At 42.5% G+C, this 26619-nt stretch overlaps 1 protein-coding gene across 2 annotated transcripts in view; it reads left to right on the top strand.

The window, feature by feature from the left end:
* The window catches only part of KHDRBS3 (KH RNA binding domain containing, signal transduction associated 3), a 203583-nt gene that overhangs the window by 61225 nt on the left and 115739 nt on the right, over positions 1-26619 (top strand). For both annotated transcript variants that reach the window (XM_045007790.1, XR_006577443.1), the window contains exon 3: positions 23163-23279. In XM_045007790.1, the coding sequence (XP_044863725.1) occupies positions 23163-23279 (117 nt within the window). The remainder of the gene's footprint in view (positions 1-23162; positions 23280-26619) is intronic.

Below are 26619 nucleotides of genomic sequence, written 5' to 3'. Positions count from 1 at the left end.
GAGGTCCCTTCCAGTTCTATGACTCTAAGTATACATAGACCATCCCTGACCGGTGTTTGTTTAATCTGTTGTTAAAAACCTTCAGTGACAGGGAAGCCTATTCTGGTGCTTAACTATTTGGATGGTTATGAAAAAATGTCTAACATCTACTTAAATATCCTTTACTGAAGAATAAACTAATTGCTGATTATCCTTCCTTCTGTGGACATGTACAACAATTTTTCACTGGCCTCTTTATAACAGACCTTAACATATTTGAAAACTTATCAGGTTCCCCATCAGTCTTCTTTTTTCAAGACTAAACATGCCCAGCTTTTTAAATCTTTCCTCATAGGTCATATTTTCTAGACCGTTAATCATTTTTGTTGCTCTTGTCTGGACTTTCTCCAGTTTGTCAAAATCTTACTTGAGGTGTGGTGCCCAAAATGAGATACAGTTCTCCAGCTGAGGCCTTAGTGGTGCCGAGTAGAGCGGGACAGTTGCCTCCTGGAATGATATTAGCCTTTTTGCACCTGCATCACGCTTAATTTGTGATCCACTCTAACCCCCAGATCCTTTTCAACTGGCTAGCCAGTTGTTGCTCATTTTGTATTCATGTATTTGATTTTTTTGTTCTGACCTGCATTATGGACAGCATATATTGGTTTTACTTCAAAGATTTGAATTTCCTATTAAGATGTCTATATGTAGTTAAAACCACTAAAATCCTAGGGACTGTCTGCTGATAAAGTAAAGGCATGTCTATACAGAGAGTTAGTACATGGCAAACTGTGGTGTAAATCTACAGTGCTCTAGCATGCTGTGCAGTAACAGGTCATGTGAGCCCTGCTACCGCATGATAAAAGATCTGTAGTGCACTTGGACCTATTGCTGTTTCAGCTTTCTGCGCACTAACATGCCGTATAGAAAAGCCCTAAGTGATTTTGTCCTTAATACATGAAATCCCCTCTCCTCCATTATTATATTTTGCTGATTATACTACATTATTTTTCTTAGACACTCTGTGTTTGTGTTCACGTTGGTATGAAATAGAAAGTTGTCAGTGATTTATATTTAATATGGATTCTGATTTTTTGATGATCAAGTCTTTGTTATGATTGCAGATAAGATACAGAATGCCATTTTGTTACCAGCTTAACATTTTTGAGTAGCCTGCTGAGAGAACCATTACTTGGAGATGGTGTGATTAATGGTTTACAGCAGTGAGTGCCTAAAATAGGGTTGTTTCTGCTCAGAATAATTGAGCATAAAAGTTTTGAGTCAACCCTGGAAAAAAGTTAGTATAGTCATGCCAACAGTTTTAACAAAAAGCTTTCACATTGCTGTCAGTTAATAGACTGAGCAAGAGAAAACTCTAAGTACCTGCCACTGTAGAACTGTAAAGAAAGCAGATTGCATTTTGGGGTACTGATGGTGACTCTGCACTTTGAACCTCTCTGTCTCAGGCAAAAATGCAATTTAAGAACTACACTCTAACAAATTATTTGGTTACTTAAACTATATTTCTACTTCTTAACTAAACCTTTTTCATGCTTTAATCAGTATAATGTTGTTGAAGGGTGTTCTGCCCACTTCATTTAGTAACCCACCCTCTCTCATTATTAAGATGTTCTCTGAACCCCTTCTAAACTATACACTCTGTTCTAGGGAAAGTAGGGGCCAAAAGGATCTCCCATTTATTCCATTTTGAGTAATGTTCTGAGCAACATATCTTAATGTTGCTCAGAACATTACTCAAAATGGAATAAATGGAATACATATTGCCATGACAGTATAGCAATCCAGTGTTAGATTCACAAAGGGACATAGGTGTTGGAATGCCTAACTTCTAGGTGCCTAAAAGATCATTGCGATTCACAAAGCTTGAGTTAGATGCTCAGGCTTTTTATACAATGAATGGAGGAAGTTAGGCACCTAAGAATGGGATTCACAAAAGTCAGCATGCTAATAGCCAATGGAAGATGCTAATGATAAGATTGTGTCCTGATCCCTGCCCCTCTCAGAGGGTTTGATGCCTATATCTGGGCTGCAGGGCGCTGTGAACCCTTACTTGAAGTTAGGTGCTGAAGGTGTTTCTTGCAAGAAGCTATGGGTAGAGGGGGAGAAGGATTTCCCTTGTAACTTTTAGCCCAGTGGTTGGGGTATTTACCTGAGATCTGAGAGATCCTGGTTCAAGTTCCCCCTCCACCTGAGGGGGATAAGAGCTATTGAACAAAGATCTTCTACCTCTTAGCCCAGTGATTAGAGAACTCCCCTATGGGGTATTTTGATGTCTATCTCCCTCAGTCTGGCCTCTTTTTGGAGCAGGGGGATTGGATCCTGTGTTTCACATATACAGCCATTCTCATGCATGCTGTCTGTGTGGCCTAATGATTCATTAATTATTTATCCCAAATGGAACAGCTTCAGCGGGAGAGATTGAGGGAGGGTGGCAGAGCAATGAAGTCCTCCTCTAGAGCTGAGATGTAGGTGTCTATGAAAACAAGACATGAGTCGTCATATATTAGACTTGGTTCAGGCTTGGCTCCCCAGTCAGAGGATAACCTGTGCCATAAGATGGGTCCCCTTAGGGCCTCTGTGTTAACCATAAAACAAGTGCACGTGGTACTGGCTAAATCAACAGATCGCATTTCGTCTAACACAGACTTTTTGATATTGACACACAGAGCAGTATCTGACACTGGTACTGAGCTCCTTGGTATGATTTGTATGGTATGGTACTGAGCTCCATATGTAGGAACTGTGATGTCTGTACCAACGCCTTCCTCCTTCCCAGGTGAAAGAGAGGCAAGGATACTGTAGCACTCCAGAAAAAGTAGCCCCACTGCTGCTGGGCATGTACTCCTTTTCATCTTCTATGTCTTTAGAGATAAATAGTCATCTCCTGTTCATCTCCCTTCTCCTCTGTGGTTAGTAGAGAGGAACTTAGGACACTGTTCTCTGAGCAATAAAAGGCATGGGTGTCTCAAAGAACAGGGCCCCTTGGTATTCTCCCCTAGATCCACCAGTCCAGTATTCATATGGTTATCGGTCATGTCCCTACTAGGTACCCTAAGATATACAATCCTGGTCCTACAAATGAACATTCACTCCTGCCCCCTTATAGGGTTAGATACACTGCCTCTTAGGGTTAGGGCATGTTTTCCCAACTATTTCAGTTGGTACAGTCATAGACCCTAAAGAAAAAGGAGAGAGAGCGATGACGATCACCACATAGTTGTGGAAGAACAATTCATCCTGGCTGCAATTTTGTCATCTTCCCTGGTGAGGTGGCAACTCCCTCTGTGCATTGTTCAGTGGACAACTTTAAGGCATTCCAAGTCTTGATGAAACACGTGGCTCAGATCCTTGACATCCTGCTGGAGGAAGTGCAAGAGAAGTTGCACAAGCTGTTTGGTATTCTTTATCCTTTCATACCTTGTAAACTTTCTCATTAATGAAGGATTGTTAAAACTTGCAAGGAATCGTGGCAGACTCCAGCATCGATACTGGCCACATTCAAAAGAGCAGATAGATGTACAAAGTGCCTTCCAAAAGTTTTGGATATATTTATTCAAATCTGATGCCAGGGTTGCACATCATGATAATGCTTGAGAGGAGCCGATTGCCCAAACTTTCCTGCAAGCAGCTTTGGAAGTGTGTGACACTTGTAGCATCCACCATAGCTACACCTGTGGCAATGCAAAAATTCTTCTGGCTCCATTTAGACTCCAAAACTTTTAAGGCCAGAAGAGAACATTGTGATCATCTAGTCTGACCTCCTGCACATCACAGAATCTCACTCTCCCACTCCTGTCATAGACCCATAATCTCTGACTCAGAATCCACAATTTACTGTAGATCAAACCAGCCATTGATCTGTGCTCTGTGCTTCAGAGGAAGATGAAACCCTCTCAGGGTCTTTGCCTGTCTGACCTGGGGGAAAATTCCTTCTCCAATCCAAATATGATGGTCAGTTAGACCCTGAGCATGTGTGCAAGACCGACCCGGCAGACACTTGGGAAAGAATTCTCTGTAGTAACTCAGATCCCGCCCCATCTAGTGGCCCATCTCCAACAGCTGAAGATCAGATGCATTTGCTACTAGCAGTGGCAGGTGTGACACATGCCATTGTACACAGATTCATCATACCATTCCCCCTCCATAAACTTAACCAGATCAGTCTTGAAACTGGTTAGGTTTTTTGCCCTCACTACTCCCCTTGGGAAGCTGTTCCAGAACTCCACTCCTCTGATTGTTAGAAACTTTCATCTAATTTCAAGCCTAAACTTGTCGATGGCCTCTCTATATCCATTTGGCCCTGTTCTTTGTTCTTGTGCCAACATTGCCCCAAGTTGTCAGAGATACTCAAGGAGGTCTGGCAGTTGCACAGTAGAGGATGGTTGTGATTTCTTCAGCTCCAAGACCAATGAGGCCCTTGATTTGTTACGACTGTAGAGCTATCTTGTTTTCTTTTTTGGTGTATAAGCCCAGAAAGCACAAGTCAGACCTCAGAGTTCCATCAGGCAGAATCCCTCAGCCTCATACACCTGTAGACTGCCAAGGACATCAAAACCACTGAAGAGGAAAAAATTCCAGTGCAGATAATCCTTTGCCTTTTCCTTAGCTGCTATCCAGTCTGTCTTTGTCTTGGCAGAAGGTTTGACACCATAGGTTCTGCCAAGGTCTTAATTATGAGGGATCTAGAACTGCTCTTCCTCCTCTTTATGGCAAATGTTCTATCCTTTTCTGGAAATCCTTGGCTGGCATCACCAAGGATTGGTGCACCTCAATTTGTCAGCAAAGGATATTGCTTTCTTACTCTCCATCCCCATCCCTTCTCAGGGATTTTTCTCGCGAGACACTGTTGAAAGAGGAGTTGAACTCCATTCTGCAATTCAGTGCAATGGAGGTGATGCTTCTAGAGTTCAGGGTCAAGGGATCCTAGTTCCACTATTTTCTAATCCCAAAGAAGGAAGGGAGGATGTGCCCTAGCCTAGAACTATGATGCCTCAACAAGTTCCTCTGACATTTCAAGTTCATGATGGTGACACTGGCCTTTATAATCCCCTCAAGACTGGTTTGGACCTTCAGGTGGCCTGTTTCCACCGGTGCCTTCATGTGGTACACAGGAAATACCTCAGATTTGTGATATGGGAGATTGCCCACCAATACAGGGTCCCCACCCTTTGGTCTTTTCATAGGGCTGAAGGTTTTCACCAAGTGCCTAGCCACTATAACCGCTCACTTGAGATGTAAGGTATTCAGGTCTATCCATTTCTTTGCCATTAACTCATCCAAAGGGAATTACCCTAGCAGCTGACCAGGTTGACCAGTGTAATCCAAAGACTCTGTGCTATTCTGGACCTCCAAATAAACGGAGAAAAAACCACTTTTGTGACAACGCAGAGCATAGAGTTCATAGGGGCTGTATTAGATTCTAGGTCAGCAAAGGTTTATCTATGATAAGAAAGATTCTAAACTACATAGTGACTTTCTCAGCCATCTGTAGACTCATCCAAAGACATTAGTAAGAGTGTGCCTTGCACTTCTGGGTTGTATGACTTCTTGTGTCTATTTATTGCAGTTTGCCACACTTCAGTTTGCTCTGTATAAGGGTACTTGAAATGTATTTGCCAAGCGAATGTTGCATGTACATGCAGATGATGGTCCCGCAAGAGGTCCTTTCCTCATGAAATTGGTGGAAAGATTCACTTCAGGTGTGCAACTTCTCACCTCTTGTTACCAGGATTCTGGTGAGAGATGCTTCAACTCAAGGGTAGGGCACTCATATAGAGTCCCTACAGACTCCACCCAAAGCTTCTCTACATGTAAATGTTCTGGAACTCATAGCCATCTACCTGACATGCATCCTAGTGTCAGCCCAAGTGCTGACAGACCATACAACAGCCATGCACTACATTGACAGACTGAGGGAGCAAACTCATCTTCACTCTTTCAGGAGATCTTGGACTTGGTGTATTTGTCATCAGATAATGTCAGTGGCTCTGTACCCATCAGATGTTCAGAATTCTCTAGCAAAGGGAAAAAAACTCAACTAGATTGACTTAAAAACAGTGGAACAGTGTGTCTATTTGGACATCCAGACGTCATTTGTCTCCCTTGAAAATCCTATTTCTGCTATTTTGATTTTGGTTAGCCCTAAAACAATTGGCACTTTCCATTAATCCAATAGGATATCTAACCAATTTTCACACATCACCCTCCTGTTCAGGGCCACACACCATACACATGATTTCTGAAGTTCAGGAGCCCCAGCCTTTCTGTGACCTCAGTATAGTACTAACAAACTTTAATGCGTCTCCCCCCCACTCCCCTGTACACCCCTCTTGACCTCCTTATCTCATCTGTCTATGAAGACTACGTTCCTTGTAACTTGGAGGTAGAGAAAATTCAGACCCATATGGCTAGTTCATCTTACAGGTGATCTATAAAGATAAAGTGACTCTTAGGCCTCACCCCAAGGTTTTGCCTGAGATTGCTTTATTTGAATCAGTCTGTTCACTTTCTGGTTTACTTCCACAAGCCTCACTCAAATTAAAGGGAAGCTAAGCCATACATGCTTGAAATAATGAAAGCGTTAGTCTTTCAGGAACTCCCCTAGATTGTTTGTGACCTTTACTGACAGAATTAAGGGTTAGACCATACTTTCTGAGACTCTAAATGAATATGTAACTCTTTGGAAGATCCTTCTGCAAATTAGTCTGGTTAGAGCCACCTGTCTAGATTATAACTTAGTCCAGCTGGGTTCGGGCAGCCTCTACTGCTTCCTTAAGATACATCCATTGCAGGATACAAGGAGATCAGTCAACATGTTCTCCGAGCCCTATTCCTTAGTTGAGGTTTCCAGATTGGATTCCACTATGGTAGAGCTGTCCTGCAATCCTATTTTAAATAGGACTCCTAGCATTTACCTCCAAACTAGGGAGTGTAACTGCTTGCTAGTCACCAGAAATGGGATCCCTAGGGACAGTTACTTGAAAGAACTGCTACTTACTTTACAGTAACTGTTGTTCTTTGAGATGTATTGTTCCCATGGAAGCCATGACCTGCCCTCCTTCCCTACTTCTGCAGAGTCTTGTACCTCTGGGTTTTTTATATTGGTGAAGAAGCTGAAGGATGGTTGGGCCCAATCTGTCCTTTATGTCCTATGTCGGGGAGAGGCCCATGAGCATCCAGGGTGCAGGTGTGGCTCCAACAGACATCGCTGGCCAAAAGAATCCAATCTCATGTGCATGGGATGCATACACACCAGAAGTGGAATCCTTGTTAATAGGACATCTTGAGGAACCACAGTTACTGTTAAGTAACTGTTCTTTTCCATTTTATGAGTAAGTAGTTTGTTGAGCCAGTTCATCTTCTCAGAAACCTGACTTTGCTTTGGCATTAGAATGGATATGGGAAAAAATGGTTTCAGTCAATAATAAACCAGTTTTCTGAAGAGATTCATCATAACTTTGGGGGCAGTTACTCCCCTTTTAAGATAAATTAACATTTAAAGACTGTTTCATATTGACTTTTGAGAATGACTGAGTAAATAGATATAAAGCTGTGAGCAATCTACGTATTGTATTCCCTTAAGTATTAGTCTAAATTATGTACCCTCAGCAGTCAGAGCCCGTATTGTGGGTTTATCCCCAAGTTAAATTGCTACTGTTTACTTAAAAATTACATTTCAATCTATAAGCATTTTGTCTACTGTTACAAGTAACACCAAAGATTAGTGTAACCTTTTCCTCTTTCTATCAATGTATTTATTTTGCACATTTGACAGTACTTAATCTTTTCACAAGTCAGTGTCTCCTGCATGGATATTTAACACAGATAAAAAGAGGAAGGAGAAAGAAATGTTTTTAAAAAAAATAAAAAACAGGAAAGGATGGTTATAAAGCGACAAAAATTGGTACAGGGAATCAGGGACAGGTGTAGTACTGGAAACTGCTTTGAAATTTTTTTAATTGATTAAATCTGAAGTTGATAACATTGCTTTCAGATCTGTTCTTGTATTTAAAGCTATGGTTACCTGATACCCCAAGTGAAGGGGGCTAATATTGTGTAATACAAACTGGGTGCTTGAAATGGAGAGACTTTTTTTGCTGTGGAAACCTTGCATATCTTGGAAGAGGCAGAGGAAATTTTCTCAGGGTTTTCTAATATCGGATTGTTTAGGAACAATGACTTCCCAATGCTGAATAAACAAATTACAACCATATTCTGTTTCAAAGGGATCCCAAATGACAGAACCCCCTAGCAGAGGACCTAATATGCCAGAAAGCGTCATGTAGCTTTGAAATTGGCTTGTTAAAGCTTTGCAAATAGACCATTTGGTCAAGTGTTTATACCATACTTTCACTAAGCATTTAAGCTGGATATATAGCATTCTCAGCAGATTTGTCTTGGTGGGGATAAAGAAGGATTACTTGTTTTATTACATATCCCCTCTACCCCGTAATTTATATGTTTAAACTTGATTTAGCATTGATATTAATTCTTTTCTAGCTGAAACTCATACAGCAGATTAAATGCCTATGAAAGGAATGTCCTTTGTAGTCTGAACATAAATCTGGAAAAAAAATTCTGTTTCTATTTCCTAATAAGGTCCACAGATCCAACACATTGGGTACTCTGTTTTAAACAGACTTGGAGGCAGACATACCTGCCAGTCAGGGGAGGTGTGGCTCCACTTGAAAAATCCAACCTCATCTGCCTCTCCAACTGCAAGCAGACTAGCTGCTGCTGCTGCAGGAAAAGGGGGTGAGGAGAGGCTTAATCTCCAGGTTGTCAGGGCCTGCCTTTATTGAAAGAAAGAATTCCCTTTCCCCTCAGTTACTGGAACTCTGTGACAGCAGCTCAGTCATGTAGAGTGCTCATGGATGAGAAATTAAAATGGAGAGGAGAGATCCAGACACTGTTTCCTGCACCTCTCCTGCTGATTAAGTGCCTGCATGAAAGATGTGAGCCTGTTCTCTGGAGGCCCAGCCCCCTTTCAAGTATGCAGGCAGAGGCAAAGGTTGCTGTAGCCTCAGCCCCCAAGCAGCCAGGAGAGCTCCCAGGAAGCTGTGGCAGCACCTAAACAGCAACATCCCCTAGACCTGGGACCAGCAAGTGGTGATTCCCTCATTCCCCCCACATGGGGAGAATATAGTTTGAAGTACCCTATTAAAGGGTCATGGAAGTTTCCCACCCAGCTGCTGGAGCCAAGTCAAGACTATTGACTGCAGAGCAGCTGCCCAGCTCCTCCCCTGCAGCTATGGCAGTGACAGGGAGCTAAGGAAAGGCATCTGGGACAAAACAAGGAGAGTATGCTAAGAGGCAATCAGGCCCAACCCTTTCCTCCATTCTGCAGCATGCCCCCTCCCCAGCCCTGCAGTGTCTCTGGGCTACTCGCTGCCAGCAATGTCAGCCCAGTGCTGTCTCCCAGTGCAGTACGTGGGACAAGGGGGACTCCCTTTGAACCTCCAGGACTGGAGCTTGGTGCTTCTGGGGTGAGGTCAGCCTATGTTCAGGCCATGTCCAGGAATCTCCCTTGAACAAAGCTTGGGAATTTGGGAATCTCTCTTCTGTACCCAGTCTAGCAACACCTTCAGTCTGAATCTTCTATTTCTTGGGACAGGAAGGTTGCTGAAAAGAGTAACCACAAGGTCCTGCCCTGTCCAGGGCACTGTCAGAATGAAATTACACTCTCTCCTTCTGGGGAGGAGGCAAATCAAGGGTAGGTAGAAGAAAAAGGTCTCTAACACTTAGACCCTTCAAGTCTCCCCAACATAAAGCATGGGCACAGAAAAAAGAATCCCTAAGCTCTGTCTTTTGAAGAATCTGATTCAGGGGATTCCTCTAGGAGGCACCCTAAGAGCCACAAAGTAGAATCTGTTTCTCTTCAGCTGCATACACCAGCAGAGTGCAGCAGGACAGGTATTCTCAGCACATGGCACCCCTGCTTACCTCCCCGGAGTGCACCAGGGCAGATATTCCTCAATGCCTGTGTACCCTGTTCATTTTCACGGAGTGCAGCATGAGGGATATAATAGTCAGTGCTGGGGCCACCTGCCCACATTCCCAGAATGCAGCATGGCAAATCAGTGCAGAAAAGATCTGGCCATAAATAGGTGGTGTCTCCTCTAAGTGTGCATATCCTGCACTCCCCTCAGGGAATCTTACTACTTAGAGGAGAAATGCCAATACTGCAGATCAGAACTAGAGTCTCAGATAAAGTATTTTAAACAACAAAAGCCCACCACACACACAGGATAGACTTAGACTTTCAGGGCAGAGTGCACTGAATATTTTGAGAAATGTAAACTACAGTTATGAGGTATACATATGCTTTAGCCAAGCTATAGCTGTATATCCCTCATGTACTCAGTGGGATACCTAATAGCTCTAATTTCCCATTGTATTATTGTCACACCTAATAATCTGGGAAAGCATCAGGCTGTCATCCTCAGCTGCCACTGTAGGTCACCAGGCCCTGCCATCCTGGTTTTCGCTTCCAGCTTCTGTTGCAGGTTGCCACATGCCTTTCTACCACCTCCACCTCCTTCCCCCATCAGCTCTGGAGTGATGAGAGTGATAGCAGCCCATATGTGGAAGTGCTGGCAGGCAGTAAGGAGCGTCTTGCCCACCATTTCTTTCTTTCTTTCTACTCCATGCTTCCTCCCAGGCCTCCATTTTACAAGGCCAGAAGATTCCTTAGTATGCACCAGTCAAAAATGTATCCTATCATCACTGCCATAGATAAATGTGCCCTTTTCTTTGATGGTCAGGGACTCGTTTCTAACGGAGAGAGATTTTTTTCTGAAAGAGTGACTGTGACAGTCTATGCCATTATGTTCACTGCTTTTACAAGACTGTGACATATGTTGTACAAAGTATGCCTTGAGGTATCATTTGAAAAGTCACAATCTGCTGAACATTATTATCCTATTAAAATATGTGTAGTAATACTGTATGTGAGGTTGAGATTCTACTGTATATTGTTACCCAGAATTATAACATATTTCAGTAACACCTACAAACCAGTTTTTCAGAGACAGACACACTGGCCCCAGCCAGGTGTTAAAAAACAGAAGCTTAAATGGCCATTCTCATGTCCTCAGGAGACTGCTTGTCATCTGCACCCCAGCTGGGGGTAATCCTTGAAGGGAGAGGGATATAAAAGTGAGAGACAGTAACCTCTAACTCACCTCTCCTCCCCACATCTCTCTGTTTGTGACATCAGTGAATACTTGAAGGACGCAACTAAAGGAGGGGGGCGGTCCCAGGCTGAAAGGGAAAGTCTGGACTAGGGAACTTGCTGATGTTGCTCTGCAGTTTAATTCATGAGCAAGTGGTCAGAGTGCTCATGTATTTATCTGGAAGTGAATTTGCATGCTGAAGGCTGTGTGAGCAGGTCAGTAGTAGCTGTTCTGACAGCAAAGAAGTGTAAAAAGCACCTCAGGTTATAGAGTTAAGGGGACATTGCTGTTCAGCAGTCCAGATTGTACCCTGGGTAATGTCACATGGCCTCCTCGCTATACAGGCCCTTCACAGGCAGCCATAATCTCAGCCCCCTCTTTGTGGCATGAAATCTATCCGGGACAAAAGGCCAACAAGAATAAATAAATAAAAAAGAACTGTCATCTGACATTCTAAGTGCCTCCGAAGACTTTCACAAGCAATGCTTACCTGGGTGGACAGTATTGCAAGTATGGTCCCCCTCAACCTATAAATAAATTGCAAAGCCTAAGGCCTTCTTCTTGAGGAAGAGGAGGAATCTGGATAAGCAGACAGCCATCCTAGGTCTTCTGCTCCCATTTATAGTAGGACCTGTTCCTCCTTTCCAGAGACATCACTGCATATTGCTCAGTCATGCCAAAAAAACCCACCAAAAACAAAGCTGCAGAGCAGTTATTGACATCAATTATCTCAACAGATCTATGAAGAACTAAAAATTGAAGACAGAGACCTTAAAATCCACACTAGCTGCCATCGGCGAAGGGGACTGCATGACTTCAAGTAGAATTGAAGGGTGCCTATGTCTATATCACAATTAAGAGTCTCATAGATGCTTCCTAAACTTTCCTCTTCTTCCTTGCCCTTTTTCGTTTAGCAACAACACTGCAAGTGTTTATGAAAGTGATGGTATTGTTAATAGCAGCTCTGAGACAGAAAGATGTCTGTCTGTCCCTTCCTGTATAACCTCCTTATTCAAGCCTCATCTAGAATCAGTCATACATTGTATCACCCAATCAGCAAGGATGCTGCTGAGCTATGGTTTTGTGAAAGAATCAGTTAACGGTTTCAACAAATTCTCAGCCTCTCTGAGTGGGAGAACATTATCCTCTACAAAGTTCGTTATTGCAGGAAAGACTGGAGAAGCTGAAAAATCTTACCAAATAGTCAACTTCTCAAGGGGAATACCCACTCATATCCTTCTGTCTCTTCGGGGAATCAGTGGTATCCTGTGTGGATATTCATAGTGTGCCAGTGCTCACATGAAGTCACTACAGAGCTTCCTCTTATTCCTCCATCAACTGTCTTATCTATCCCTCAGTGAAAATGTCTCACCCCAAGAAGATTCTCAGGTCAATCAGGTGGTGGATGAATCCAAGTAGACTCAGGTTAGATTTCTCCAATAGGAGAACCAGTCAGGATAGTCATCTCCACAAATGCAAGCCTGAGAAGAGGTGCTCACCCTGTATCAAGGACTGTCCAGGGGATCTGGTCCAAACAAGAGACCAAGCACAGCATAAACTGGCTAGAGCTCAGAGCAGTCCAGTTGGTCTCAAGGCTTTGCTCTCTCATTTGGACTGCCCTCAATGCTGATCATGATAGATAACTTCTCAGCCATATCATATGTCAGCAAATAAAGGGAACAAGGTCTACAGTCCTTGAAAGAGAAGCTCACCTCCCGATGGCTTGGCCAAAGGACAATTTGCTGCTTTTGCACCCAAGGAAAAGTCAATGTTGTGGCTGACTAGCTCAGTAGGCAAAAGTTAGATCATCAAAAATGGGAACTAGAGCCAGAGGAGTTGCATCCCTTGGTTAAGGAATTTAATCTCACAGCAACAGATCTGTTTGCCTCCCATATGAATCACTAGGTTTCAGTGGTATTCTCTTGACAGTGGAATCAAAGTCAAAGCAACAGATGGCTTGTTGCAAATATGGCAAAAAGAGGGACTCATATGCCTTCCATCCTTTTTCATATCCTCACCAGAATGTTACTGAAGATCAGTAGAGAAACATCATTGATAATGCTGACAGTGCATGATTCTCTGACTGCCTTGACATGGTACAAAGATCTCTCATCTGCTTTCCATCCAGAAGTGATGTGATATATTACAAGGGCCAACCATGCATCAAAATCCAGACAGTATGAACCTGGGTGTATGGTTCTTGAATAGAGCCTCTTAAGCCAAAGAGGTTATTCAGAGTGATACTCTAGAAATAAATCCACAACTCTGCATATTCATGAGCCTGGTTGAGGTTTACCCATTACCATCAGGACAAGTCTCACTCCTCCATTTGCATTGGTACTGCAAATTCTCAAGTTTCTTCAGGATGGACTCCAGGTGATAAGCCTGACTGTTCAAACACTGAGGTCAAGTTGCTGTTTTGTCTAACATCCTTATTGCAATAGACAAGTAGTGAATTTCATCTTACCCAAATATCCAGCATTCTTCTTATGAGAGCAGTATCTCTTCTACATCCTCTTGAGATGCCTAAAGTTCCTTTGTGGGATCTTACCTGGTTCTTCATGCCATTACAGGCCTTCCATTTGAACCTGTCATGAAGGTGGCCTATTACTTTCTAACCATTGAAGTGCCCTTTCTGATTGCAATCGTGGCTATTCAGAGTCTGAGTTGGGAGTTGTTTTTCTGAAAATTCAATATTGTACCTTGCATAAAGCTGAAGTGATGCTCAAGATTCGACCTTGTCTTCTTACCCCTCCACTCTCTAGAGAGTACAGGAAATTATTCTTCCATCCTTCAGCAAATCTCCATCTCACCCCAAAGAGAAACTATGGCTTACCTTAGGATGTCTGCTGAGCTGAACAAGTATATATTCACCACACAACTCATATCAGAAAGGCAAATGTTTTGTTTGTGCTTTATCTTGTGTCAGAGGGAAAGAAGGCTTTGGAATTCTCCATTTCTAGGTGGCTGAGATATTGTACAAAGGAGTCAAAGAAGCATAACCGTGTTTTCTAGTATCAGAGCTCAATCTCTCAGACTTGTGGGAGCTTTATGGGCAGAAAGATCATTCTCATAAGAGGAAATGTGGAGAACAGCCACATGGCCAACTGTTCATGTCACTTCCAAATTCTACAGTCATTATCTGATATAGCCTTCAATAGATGAGTGCCCCTTGCTTTACTATCCCAGTAACTATTAGAAAATGATTATATTTTGCATCTGTACACAACTGTGTAAAGTTCCCCTGAGTGGATGCTGGTATGAAAATCCCAATATCATAGATCTGTGGACCTCATTATGAATAAGAAAATAGGAAAATATATGTTTGTCTTAACTGAAAATTTCCTTACTTGGAGTAATGAGGTCCACAGATCCAACCCAACCTGAATGGGCTGTTAAATAGGAAAAAATATCAAATTATTAAATGGCACTCAAGCTTATCATTCGCTGAATTCCCTACTCTGCAGGAAGATTGTTCTGTTTAGTCTTAATGCCTAATTTTCCTTATTGATAGAGTTCTTAGTTTTTCAAATGCTGTGCAAATGTCTCAGCTGGTGGTTTCTCAGTGGTGGAGTCACTCCTCCCCTGCCTCTGACTGACAGGTTTTGGTTTGCCTTCAAGGCTGCATTGAGCAGTGCACCCAATGTCATGGATATGTGGACCTCATTATTCCAAGAAAGGAAATGTTCAGGGAAGACACTGATACATTTTCCTATTAATGGGATGTTGTGGTAGGATAAAAAGAAATCTTTAATCCTGTGTATATGTAACTAGGCACACTTTAAATTTGGGGGTTGTGTAGGAAGTAAACCTGTACAATGATTAGGTTAAACTGATGCTGAGATTAGTGCTGAGACTTGTTTTTCAAAATACCAGTTATTTAATATATTTAACACAGAACATTTTCAAATGGAAATTTTTCTTTTGAAGTAATGTTGACAGTATATAGGATTATTTTAAACTGTTTTTCATTAATCTAAAATGAACAATCTTCTTATGTTTTTTTACCACTCTACATACATTTTAAATAAAGTTATCCTCCACTTAAAGGTGACCTTCAATGTGCGGTGAAAATGGCTTGTGTTCCTTTTCGTTTCTTTATGATGTGTAGAAGAAAGGTCTGAAAGGTTTAAAAAATAATTGTCCTTATTTTTGGATTTTAATCTTGGAAATATCAGGAAAGGTCAAATCTAGTGCTCTCTGGTTTTGCTGGAAGTCTCGGAGGTCTCAAATTTACGTTGTGATTTTTTTTAATCTCTTAATTGTAGGGACAGGTGTTATGTATCTTTAACCAAGACCTCTTTTTTTCTTGAGTGTTTTTCAGGCATTTAATTGAATAACAACTGAAACCAGAGTCTTTTGCCCAGATCCTCTGCTACACGGGAGCTCTGCTCAGTGTAGCTGGGTATCCGAGCACAAAGGTGGGTTTAAGTCATTTTGTGTTCCCTTGTTTCACAAGGGCTCTTGAGAGGGAATTTAGTCCCCACTATAATTTAGAGTATGGTCAAAGACGGCTTCAGCTTCTCTTACAAGAAGTTTGTACAGCACCATGCATGAGGGGCCCTGACTTTGATTTGGGCCTTTGAAACTACAGCAATATAAATAATTGGTTGATTTATGCCTTGGAATATGTGGGTTCGTATCTTGTATTGAATCTCAAACAAAGAACTCTTTCCAATCAAGTGTTTCTCAGGCGATTAACTTGAATAGGAGCTGAAACAATAGTTTAGTTTGGGAAATTAAATCCCCAATGGGGCAAATATTCTTTTCCCATGCTTTTTATCCATTTTTAGAATCATAGAAGATAAGGGTTGGAAGAGACCTCCGGAGCTCATCTAGTCCAGCCCCTGCTCAAAGCAAACTTTTGTAGGGGGTTTACTTCCTCCTTTTCTAGTTTGTAGATTTTTATTTTTATGAACAGGGCAGCAAACTAGATTTTATATATATATATATATATATATATATATATGTCTATTCTACACTTGGTCTTTGGAGAATGTTGCAGGAAGGGGTCCTTGAGACTGAATCTGGCTTCTGGACACTATGTTAGTCACCCTTGCACTAAACTTCAATGTTTTTTCAGGGTTATAAGCTGGCTCCGGCTGTTATATCTTGAAACCATCAAAACTTTAAAGGTTTGCAGCATGGATATGACAGTTTTGAAACATGAGAGTTATAATGTATTTAGAGCTTCTCAGAGCACAGAGAGCAGTTCTTGATCTGACATAAGGGCATAACTAACACAGTTCCTTGTTCACTAAATGATATGTTGACTGGAAGATGTCATCGACTTAGCTTGCACATGATGACTAGCTTCTATCTTCAGGCATTTTGTAATTGAGTAGTGAAGCTAATTTATTTTTAGTTATGTTCGTTCTGGTTTGTTCTGCTTGTTTTCTCCTATGTGAATATTGCAGAGATTTGAGAGTGGTATTTGAGGTGGATTTTACTTCCCCCTGGATAAAGTGTGTACTGTGTTTTGTTTTTGTTCTTTTGAGTCTAATGCCTGCTAGTTAGGAGAGCCTAGTCTTTAAAATAAATTGGAAAAGCTTTTTGTCTTCAAAGAGAAGTGAAGTTCAGCAACTGTAATTAATTATGCATTAAAATTATTTTAATTTTGTAAATAGTATTTACTGTATAAGGTTATGTGGGAAGACTACAAAAAGCAATATTAAGTTATAATATGTGTTTAGTCCACTGAATACTATTTTGTTTTTATAAACTACTTTTATCAAATGGCATTGAGAGAAGAATTGAAGTTAAATATTTCTAATTGATATTTTGGATAAGTATTAAAGTTCTGTCATCTGATTTATGTAATACAATAAGCACTTGACATTCTGAAATACATTTCAGCATTGCTTACTATAATGAATTATCCTCCTTTAGGTATGCATTGAAGATTTTTTTTTATTACTTCCTCTAATAGCTTACCTGGCTCTGTGTTTCTAGTGGTTCTGTTTCTACAAAAATAGCCTTGTAAACATTGAAATATGGTATGGTTCGAACTATTGACCTGTCATTCCATTAAACTGAAATGGAGATTTTTTTTACATGTTAAATATAAGGTTACTATTTGTAAGCAATGATGATTAACCAAAACCATTAAATCTGTAAGGAGGAGATCAACTAACTAGCAGTCTGTTTAAATATATAATGTGTAGAAGACTGGAAGCTTAAGGCTATTGAAAATTTTGTAACATCTTATAAAGAATTTGTGGAAATCCTAACTAGAGACAGATTAAGCCAGTGGTCCCCAACCTTTTTGTGGCCAGTAGCACATTCATGTTTTCAGAAGAGTGTGACGGACGCCAACAATTTTTCAAGGCTTATTTTTTATTTGTACATTAAATAATACGAAAAACATCATATTTAATATTACATAAAATATGAATCCATAAGATAAAAAGGGTAATTTTACATGTAAAAGGTATTAATTAAATTATTCAGCAATTACTCTTTCACCTTAGCATGTGAATTTGCTCTTTTTTATCTACCTGTAAGAAAAATTAAGGCGTTTTTACAAAATAAATATCATAAACAGTTTTCATCTTTGACACCTTTGAGGCAGCAAAAGACCTCATCGAGCTGTCGGCGGCAAATCCCCTCCCTCGCAAGGAGCAGCCTCCGGTGCCATCACCAAGGGTGCCATCCAGAAGCAAGCCAGCAATGGTGCCCCATTTGAGGTCACCGCCCGGGCACCGCTCCCGGTGCCGGTCCCAGTCGAGCTCAGCCTCTGTGGACTCCCAGCTATCTTTGACTCAGCGGAACTCGATGGCACTGGAACTGAGCCAGCACACGGCACCGGCTCCGTCGACGCACTGCTCCCCATCACGATCACTAAGCCGGCACCGAGGGGATATAAGGCCACAATCCCCAGTAGAAGGCAGTGATCCCGGTCCCGAGAACATCGGTACCGATCCTGGTCCTGGTCGGTGAGGAGCCGTTCTCCAGTCTCCTGATGGCACCGTGTCATGGCACCACATTGACCTTTGAGGTCGGTGTCCTCGGAATCTGAGGAAGTTGGGCCTACAGGGGAGGAAGTGGTGGAGCAGGAAGATACTATGCTGGACATACTAAGCCCTGACGGCCCCTCCAGAATTGCGCTCCCACTCATAAAGATCATTCAGTCTAACTACAAGATGGTCTGGCAAACCCCAGCCTCCAGCGCACCGACGGCAAGCAGGGTGGAGAGGAAGTACTTCGCCCCTTCCAAGGGATACGACTTCCTTTTTTCTCATCCAGCCTCCTGTTTGCTGTTCATCTCAGCCATGAATGAACAGGAGTGTCATGGCCAGCAAGTATTCAGCGTGGCTGCAGGCCTTCCGCCAGAGGTCAAGAACACCATCCAGGACCTCCCGGGAACTAAAGGGGAAGGGGTTTTACTACTCCTGTTTCCTCATCCCAAAGGCAAAGGGGGGCCTTCGGCCCATTTTAGACCTTAGTGGGCTCAACAAGTTCTTAGTCAAGGTCCGCTTCCGCATGGTCTCGCTAGGCACTATTGTCTCGTCCCTGGATCCAGGGGATTGGTACGCTGCCCTCGATATGAAATATGCGTACTTTCACATCGCTTTTCACCCCGCTCACCGGTGGTTCCTGCGATTTGCCATAAACCAACACCATTACCAGTTTACGGTCCTCCCATTCGGTCTGGCGGCAGCCCCCCGCAAGTTCACGAAATGCATATCAGTAGTGGCAGCCTTTCTGTGAAAGAGGAGAATACGGGTATACCATACCTCGACGATTGTCTCCTCACGGGTTGGTCTGAAGAGGAGGTCTGCTCCCATCTGACGGTGGCCCTAGACACATTCCGCAAGCTGGGTCTTCTCGTCAGGGCCGGCTCCAGAGCCCAGCGGGGCAAGCACCCGCCTGGGGTGGCCCTTTCCCGGGGGGGCGGCAGGCTGGGCCGGCGGACCTGCCGCAGTCATGCCTGCGGGAGGTCCACCGGAGCCCCGGGAGCAGCGGACCTGCCGCAGGCATGACTGCGGACGGTTCGCTGGTCCGGCGGCTCGGCTGGACCTCCCGCAGGCATGACTGCGGACGGTTCGCTGGTCCCGCGGCTCGGCTGGACCTCCCGCAGGCATGCCTGCGGCAGCTCAACCGGAGCCGCCGGACCAGCGAACCGCCCGCAGCTGCGGGAGGTCCAGCCGAGCGACCAGCGGACCCTCCGCAGTCATGCCCGCGGGAGGTCCGCTGCTCCCGCGGCTCGGGGGCGCCTCCCGGGCATGACTGCTTGGGGCGGCCAAATTTGTAGAGCCGCCCATGCTTCTCGTCAATATACCCAAGTCTTCCCTGATACCAACCCAAAGGCTGGAGTTCATCGAGGCAGTGCTGGACTTGGTGCAGGCATGAGCGAGGCTTCCGGAATCCAGGTTCCTGGTCATCCAGCGGATCATAGACTTGATGCTAAGATTCCCCACTACCATAGCCAGATGCTGCCTGCAGCTCCTAGGGCACATGGCAGCATGCACTCACATAATCAAATACTCTCGACTACAGCTCAGGACTTTACAAGCATGGCTTGCCCAGTCGTATCGCCTGGGCAGAGATCCCCTAAACCTTATTATGAAAGTTCCGGACCAGGTGTTGGACTCCCTGCGCTGGTGGCTCAATCGGCCGGTAGTGTGCGAGGGTATCCCATTCGCCACACCACAGCCTGCTCTGATGCTTGTGACAGACATGTCAGACCTCGACTGGGGAGCTCACTTAGGGGACCTAAGGACACAGGGTTTGTGGTCCAAAGCCGAGATGTCGCTCCACATCAATGTGAAGGAACTCAGGGCGGTTCGTCTAGCCTGCCAAACCTTTCATGCTACTCTGGAAGGTCAGAGCATGACAGTTCTGGCAGACAACACCACTGACATGTTTTATATAAACAAGCAGGGCAGAGCCCACTCCTCTCCCCTCTGCCAAGAGGCCCTTCTCCTGTGGGACTTTTGTATAGCCTGCTCCCTTGGAGCGGGAGTCTGAAGTACGCCTTCCCTCCGCTTCCGCTCATCCACAGAGTCCTCCTCAAAGTTTGCAGGGACAAGGTGATAATAATTTTGATCTCCCCAGCTTGGCCTTGTCAGCACTGGTTTACAACCCTACTAGAGCTGTCAGTGGCCACCCCGATTGCCCTGCCCCTATACCAGGACCTCATCACACAGGACCACGGGCGCCTGCTCCACCCAGATCTGCAGTCTCTGCATCTCATGGCATGGAAGTACTCTGGTTAAACGCTGTGGAGAGCCAGTGCTCTCGTCTGGTACAGCAGATTCTCCTTGGCAGTAGGAAGCCTTCCAGTAGGGCGGCCTACCTAGCTAAGTGGAAAAGATTTTCCTGCTGGTTTGAGCCTAAGCAGATACAGCCACTCCAGGCCACTATTCCAGTCATCTTAGAATACCTCCTGCACCTCAAGCATCCTCAATCAGAGTACATCTAGCTGCCATTTCAGCGTTCCCCCCGGGAGAATCCGGATGCTCTATGTTCTCTAACTCCATGGTGGTGCGGTTCCTCAAGGGACTGGAGAGAGTTTTCCCCTTGTCACACCCACCGGTCCCTCCCTGGAACCTTAATCTGGTCCTTTCCAAGCTCCTGGGGCCCCCGTTCGAGCCCCTGGCTTCTTGCTCTCTCCTTCACCTCTCCTGGAAGGTGGTGTTCCTGGTGGCTATTATGTCAGTGAGGAGGGTATCCGAGTTGAGAGCCCTAACCTTGGAGCCTCCTTATACAGTTTTCTATAGGGACAGAGTACAACTAAGGCCACACCCAAAATTCCTCCCTAAGATAGTCTCACAATTTCATATGGGACAGGACATTTGTTTGCCAGTGTTCTTTCCTAAACCACACACAGACCTGAGTCACTGTAGCCTGCACACTCTGGATGTCTTGAAGGGCCCTGGCGTTCTATTTGGAGCGAACTAAACCTTTCCGCAAGTCGACACAGTTGTTTGTCGCCATAGCCGATAGAATGAAAGGGCTTCTGGTCTCGGTACAACATATATCATTGTGGATTGCAGACTGCATCCGCACTTGCTACGAGCTTGCCAAGGTTCCAGCCTCGGTGATCACTGCTCACTTGACAAGGGCACAAGCGTCCTCAACAGCTTTCCTGGCGCACATCCTGATCCAGGAGATGTGTAAAGCAGCCACCTGGTCAGTGGTGCACACATTCACAGCCCACTGTGCAGTCAACCAGCAAGCCAGAGATGATGTGGTGGTTGGCAGGGCTGTTCTTCAATCAATTGCTCCATGACTCCTACCCTCCTCCTATGGTAAGGTTGAGAGTCACCTAATGTGGAAGAAACATGAACAAGCACTCGAAGAAGAAAAAATGGTTACCTACCTTTCGTAACTGTTGTTCTTCGAGATGTATTGTTAACGTCCATTACACTTCCCACCCTCCTTTCCCTCTGTCGGAGTCTCCAGCAAGAAGGAACTGAAGAGGGGTTGGGTCGGCAGGGGCATATATGCACCAGCATGGAGGCGCTACTCTGGGGGCTCCCCTGCCGACCTGATGGGAGCCACTAAGGGAAAAAGTTTCCATGGCGTGCATGCACCTAATGTGTAATGGACGTGAACAACACATCTCGAAGAACAACAGTTATGAAAGGTAGGTAACCGTTTTTTCTAATCTTTCTGTTAGAACTGATGTTCTAATTCTTGTTCATCATTGGATCAAAAAGGTATCATGGTTAGTGTCTGAGAAAATAACTCCTGCAATAGATTACCTTTCAGTATTACCTCTCCAGACAGACACTCAGGCATATAAAAAATATAAGAATTTTTATCATTATGCTATTGTATCTCCTTTCTTTTTCTGACAAATCACAGCTGAGATCAACCTAGGTGCTTGAGCTCCTTGGTATCAACAGGTGGGAGCTGCCAATAGGATGTTCTCCATAACACCTCCTTTGTCTTTGGAAATGGCTTCTGACCTTGATCTGATCTTGCTTAAATCTGTTGATCATAAGTAAGGCTACATTTTAGTCAAAGGTATTTGTAGTAAAAGTCACGAACACGTCATGGGCAGTAAACAAAAATTCACCACCTGTGACCTGTCCATGACTTTTACTAAAAATACCCGTGACTAAAACTTGCAGGGGGCTGCCCGGGGGTTGAAGCCAGCACACAAAGCCACCTGGCCACGCTTCCGCCTAGCATCTGAGCGAGGGGGATGTCACTGCTTCTGGGGAGCCCCCCAGGTAAGCTCTGCCCAGAGCCTGCCTCACCCCATCCCGTGCCCCAATCCCCTTCCCCCCTCCTACACCCAGACTCTGCTGCTGGGGAGGAGAGGGTACAGGGGCCCAAGACTGCCCCAGTGGCTGGTGCAACTGGCGCAGGGGCTGCCTGAGCTGCCATGACTTCTGTGACTTCCGTGACAAACTGACAGCCTTAATATAAGTGCTTATCTTCTTAGGGAGGGTGTTTTTTTGGGGGGGGAGTGGCATATTCCTTCACAGATAATTTTTAAGGAGCATGAGCTACGTTTTCTTTTAAGAAATAAAAATACTTGATTGGTTGCTTTTCTATATGGTTGAGCTAGCTTCTTATTTTATTTTTATATTGAACTGGGCTTTTAGACAGTAGCCAGAGGTACTTAGGACCTAAGGGTTAGCATCTTTTTCTGTCCTAAATCTAAAATAATATAGTTGAACTGAATTGAGTTCTCTTTATAGTATTTGAAAGTTGTTGTATATTGATGTTTGTAGGTTTCTGTACTATGGGAGAAGTTGTTGAAGTGGTGGTATCTATTCCACATATGTTTATTTAATGGCTATAAAAGTTATGACCTAATATATTGTTTTGTTTGCAGCTACATCAAAATGCTGCATAAGCAACATCTTTCATACCTTGTTGGAATTTTACATGATGACAGTTCCTCAGTGTTACAATATTTTTATTTCAGAGTGGTAGCCATGTTAGTCCGTATCAGCAAAAAGAAAAAGGAGTACTTGTGGCACCTTAGAGACTAATATTTTTATTGTGTTTTTTGTTGTTTCCTTACAGTTCAACTTTGTGGGAAAACTTTTGGGTCCACGTGGCAATTCACTGAAACGTTTACAGGAAGAAACATTGACAAAAATGTCTATATTGGGAAAAGGCTCCATGAGGGACAAAGCCAAGGTAAACCAAATAGCTGAAACATTTTAGTGCATAGTATACCATGGTACGTGGCTTCCTTTAGTCTTCCCAGCACAGTTTGGGAAAGTGGAAAAAGCCCAGAACCACCAGAAAATGAATATAAAACAAAGCATATGTGAGCCAGATTCAGATGTGGTCTGTTTTTTCCATATGAACCCTCAGATTCTGCAGTGAACTCTATGCAAGCAAACCTCTAAATGTGTGAAGTCAGTGGGGCTCAGCACGGGCTTTTGGTTCTGCCCGCCACAAAACTCATCTCACTATTGGGGCCTAAGTCATGAACTTTCCAGAATGTTAAATGTCTGAGGAAATAATTTAATCACAGAAAGACCTAAAACTTGTAACGTGAATAGCCATTCAGAGACATTTGAAATAAAGACAATTATTTCATGTTAAACAAATGTAACAATAGAAGAGAAAAGGGGGAAGTTATTTAAAATCAAACTGTCTCAAAGAATGCAGGAAGGAAAATTAGACCACTGGCATATTGTGATGGAGTGCCTCCCAAGAAAATCATGAGATACTATGATGATGGCCTTCAGAAGTGCGTAGGTAGATGGTGATGTCAACTACACTTAAGTGTGGTTGTTAGGGTTGCCTGTTAGGAACATTTTTCCTTAATCAAAAAAAAATCAATGTGTAAAATATTAATATTCCCATGCAATATAGTTTGCATAGTCTGTTTAAATACAACTTTTGATGCATTTTATTTGCAGGGGGTTATATTATGTATAGTTTTTATTACAGTAGCACTTTGAGATGTGTGGCTTCTTATTAGTATCTTATTTATTAAACACACTGTGCAAATGGGCAGTAAAAATACATTCTCTAGCTCAAAAAGTTCAAAATTTAGCTATGTCAAAATGTAACAGATGGATGAGACAAATGGGCGTGGGGAGATGAATGAAAGGGTGAGGCCAAGTTTACTAGGAAAATATGTATTAAAATATTGGCTTACTGATTTGGTTCTGACATTTGGCAAATTTTCTTCTCTCTCTCTCTCTCTCTCCATTTTCTCATGGAGCAGATGCCATCTTGGCATTCTTTTTGTTCATTGGTTTGTGCATTTTTTGTTGTGTATCAGTATTATAATATCAACAGATTTCCTGGGGCAAGGTTTAACTGATCTATAATTCCCTCTCCTGGCTTTACATTGTTACAACAAAAATATTGTTGGTCTTATATTTATACAAAGGCCATTTTGGTTAATTTCACAGCAAAAGCAATTTGTTTTTTGTTGTAAAGGGAAAGGCCTAAGCCAAAAGGTTCAGATCCAAAATTATATCTCCGAGTTTGTGGGAAGGATGTCTGAATCAGGCATTTAGTTCAGGCCCATTTCTATTTTAAGAAAAACTGATATTTATAATCTAGATTTCCAGGGTCAGGGCCTATTATATTAATTTAGATGGAATGTATGTGTCAAAAGTGTTCACATAACCCAGTTGCTGTCCAATATTAAACAGTGTTAAATAAGATCAGGAGTTTGGTATACAGAGACCTCAGTCTGCTTAGTATCATGGTAAACACACCATTAAAAATCCATGTAACCTTTATTAAAGATATAGAGAAGAAGGAAAAACAGCTTGAAATATAAAGTTGTACAGTTGTATTTCAAGAGGCCATTATGCTGGTGCAACCCTTATATACATGGATATTGCATTTTGTAATACATTTTATTATTCTTGTGTACTTACATAGCATTCATTTTTATAAGTGTACAATGTGTCTTTTTAGTGATTTAGACTTGCATGATAAATTCTGTTTTTTTTTAAATGGTATGGTTTTAGTGATTTCCTTCCTACAAAAACAATGTTTCCCTTCTTTGGGCATAGGTACAAATCTGATTTTTGTAGTAGGTCAGAAACTGATCCTCAGAGAAATCTAACTGTAGAGGTGGCATTTAGTAAATGAGTGTCACTTAGGGAGTTGCATTCCAAAAATATGAACACAAACACAATATTTCTTCTTCATATTTGATATAGAAATGTCTCTCAAGAGTGCGTTGTCCTATAATTATCTTATGGATTTCACCCTTTCCTTTGAATCATCTGCTGTTGGTTGCTGTCAGATAATCATCATCCAGACATGGTCTGGCGATTCCTGTATAGTAGTATTCCTACTAATGATGCCACTAGCCAGAGGTACTAGATTTTCATTTTCATGATCAGCAAATTCAAATGAAAAAAAATCAGGGATGTGTGTATACTATCACTGATAACAAAGTCCTGGAGGACAAAATTAAGAGTTTTGCTCTCATTTCTTAGACATTCATGATGTTTAGCAATATTACATACATTTAACAAAAGTACATACTTTTTGTTGAGTAGAGTGTTCTGAAAGATCAGCTGGTGGGATGGCAATTTTTACCTAAATGTTCTCTATGGTAGTATATTACCGAAGTCAGAATTTTTGAACCTTTTGCTGCTGATCACAACTTTCCAACCTGTCAAATAATGGTAGATTAAAGATGGAAGATCCTTAAATCTGTTTTTGTGGTTTTTGTTTTTTTTTAAAGGAGGGTAAAATAATATTTACCTTCCTTTGTAAAGTATTTTAAAATCTGTGTATGAAAAGCACTAGAAGTGTTACGTGCTAAACCAGTTTGTATTTATTTATCAATCAGATTAATGAGTTCAATGTTTACAATTTTAAATATTTTCTATATTAAATGTAATACAGTGCTCTCATCCAATAACCAGTGGCCAGTATTGACAACGCTGAAGAGATTAAATAGTAAAGACTGATTATGAAATCTGCACTGAATTTAAGATATCTGCAAGAGGAAGAGCTTAACTTCTGAGATTACATTTTTATTTTTCTGAGGTATAATTTAAAAATACAGATTACATTGTGTGCAAGGAAAAAGCACTTAGCAGTGGGTGAGTGGTTATAGTCCTGATCTGAGCAATGTAGGTTGTTTTATTTCAAGGGTCTAATACATCAATTATGTTTTTCTGAAAGGTCTAATACATCCAAGCACTATGCACACTACTGTTATCAGTTCCAATTATTAAGTTTTTAAATCCTTTAGCCAACAAGTTTCCTAGGGATGAAATTTAGCATATGAGCTCTCTGTATGAGGAAACTTTGCTTACTGTGATTTTAAACAAACTTTGTTGAAATCTACTTAATCACGTTAAAATTAGGCTGATTAAATCCCTTTTGTTTTGTACTTTGAACCTGCTACCACCCAAAGAATCCTAGATATTTTCCATCTTTCTTCTAAGTCAAGTCATATAGTGTTATGCAGGATTATTCACTATCATGTTTTCCAGTGGTATGTTCACTCTTAAATTATTCAAGAGTTTCTGCTGTTTCCCAC

The sequence above is a fragment of the Mauremys mutica genome, chromosome 2 (assembly GCF_020497125.1).
Source record: "Mauremys mutica isolate MM-2020 ecotype Southern chromosome 2, ASM2049712v1, whole genome shotgun sequence".
Classification (NCBI taxonomy): Eukaryota; Metazoa; Chordata; order Testudines; family Geoemydidae; genus Mauremys; species Mauremys mutica.
This window is presented reverse-complemented; position numbering and strand designations above follow the sequence as displayed.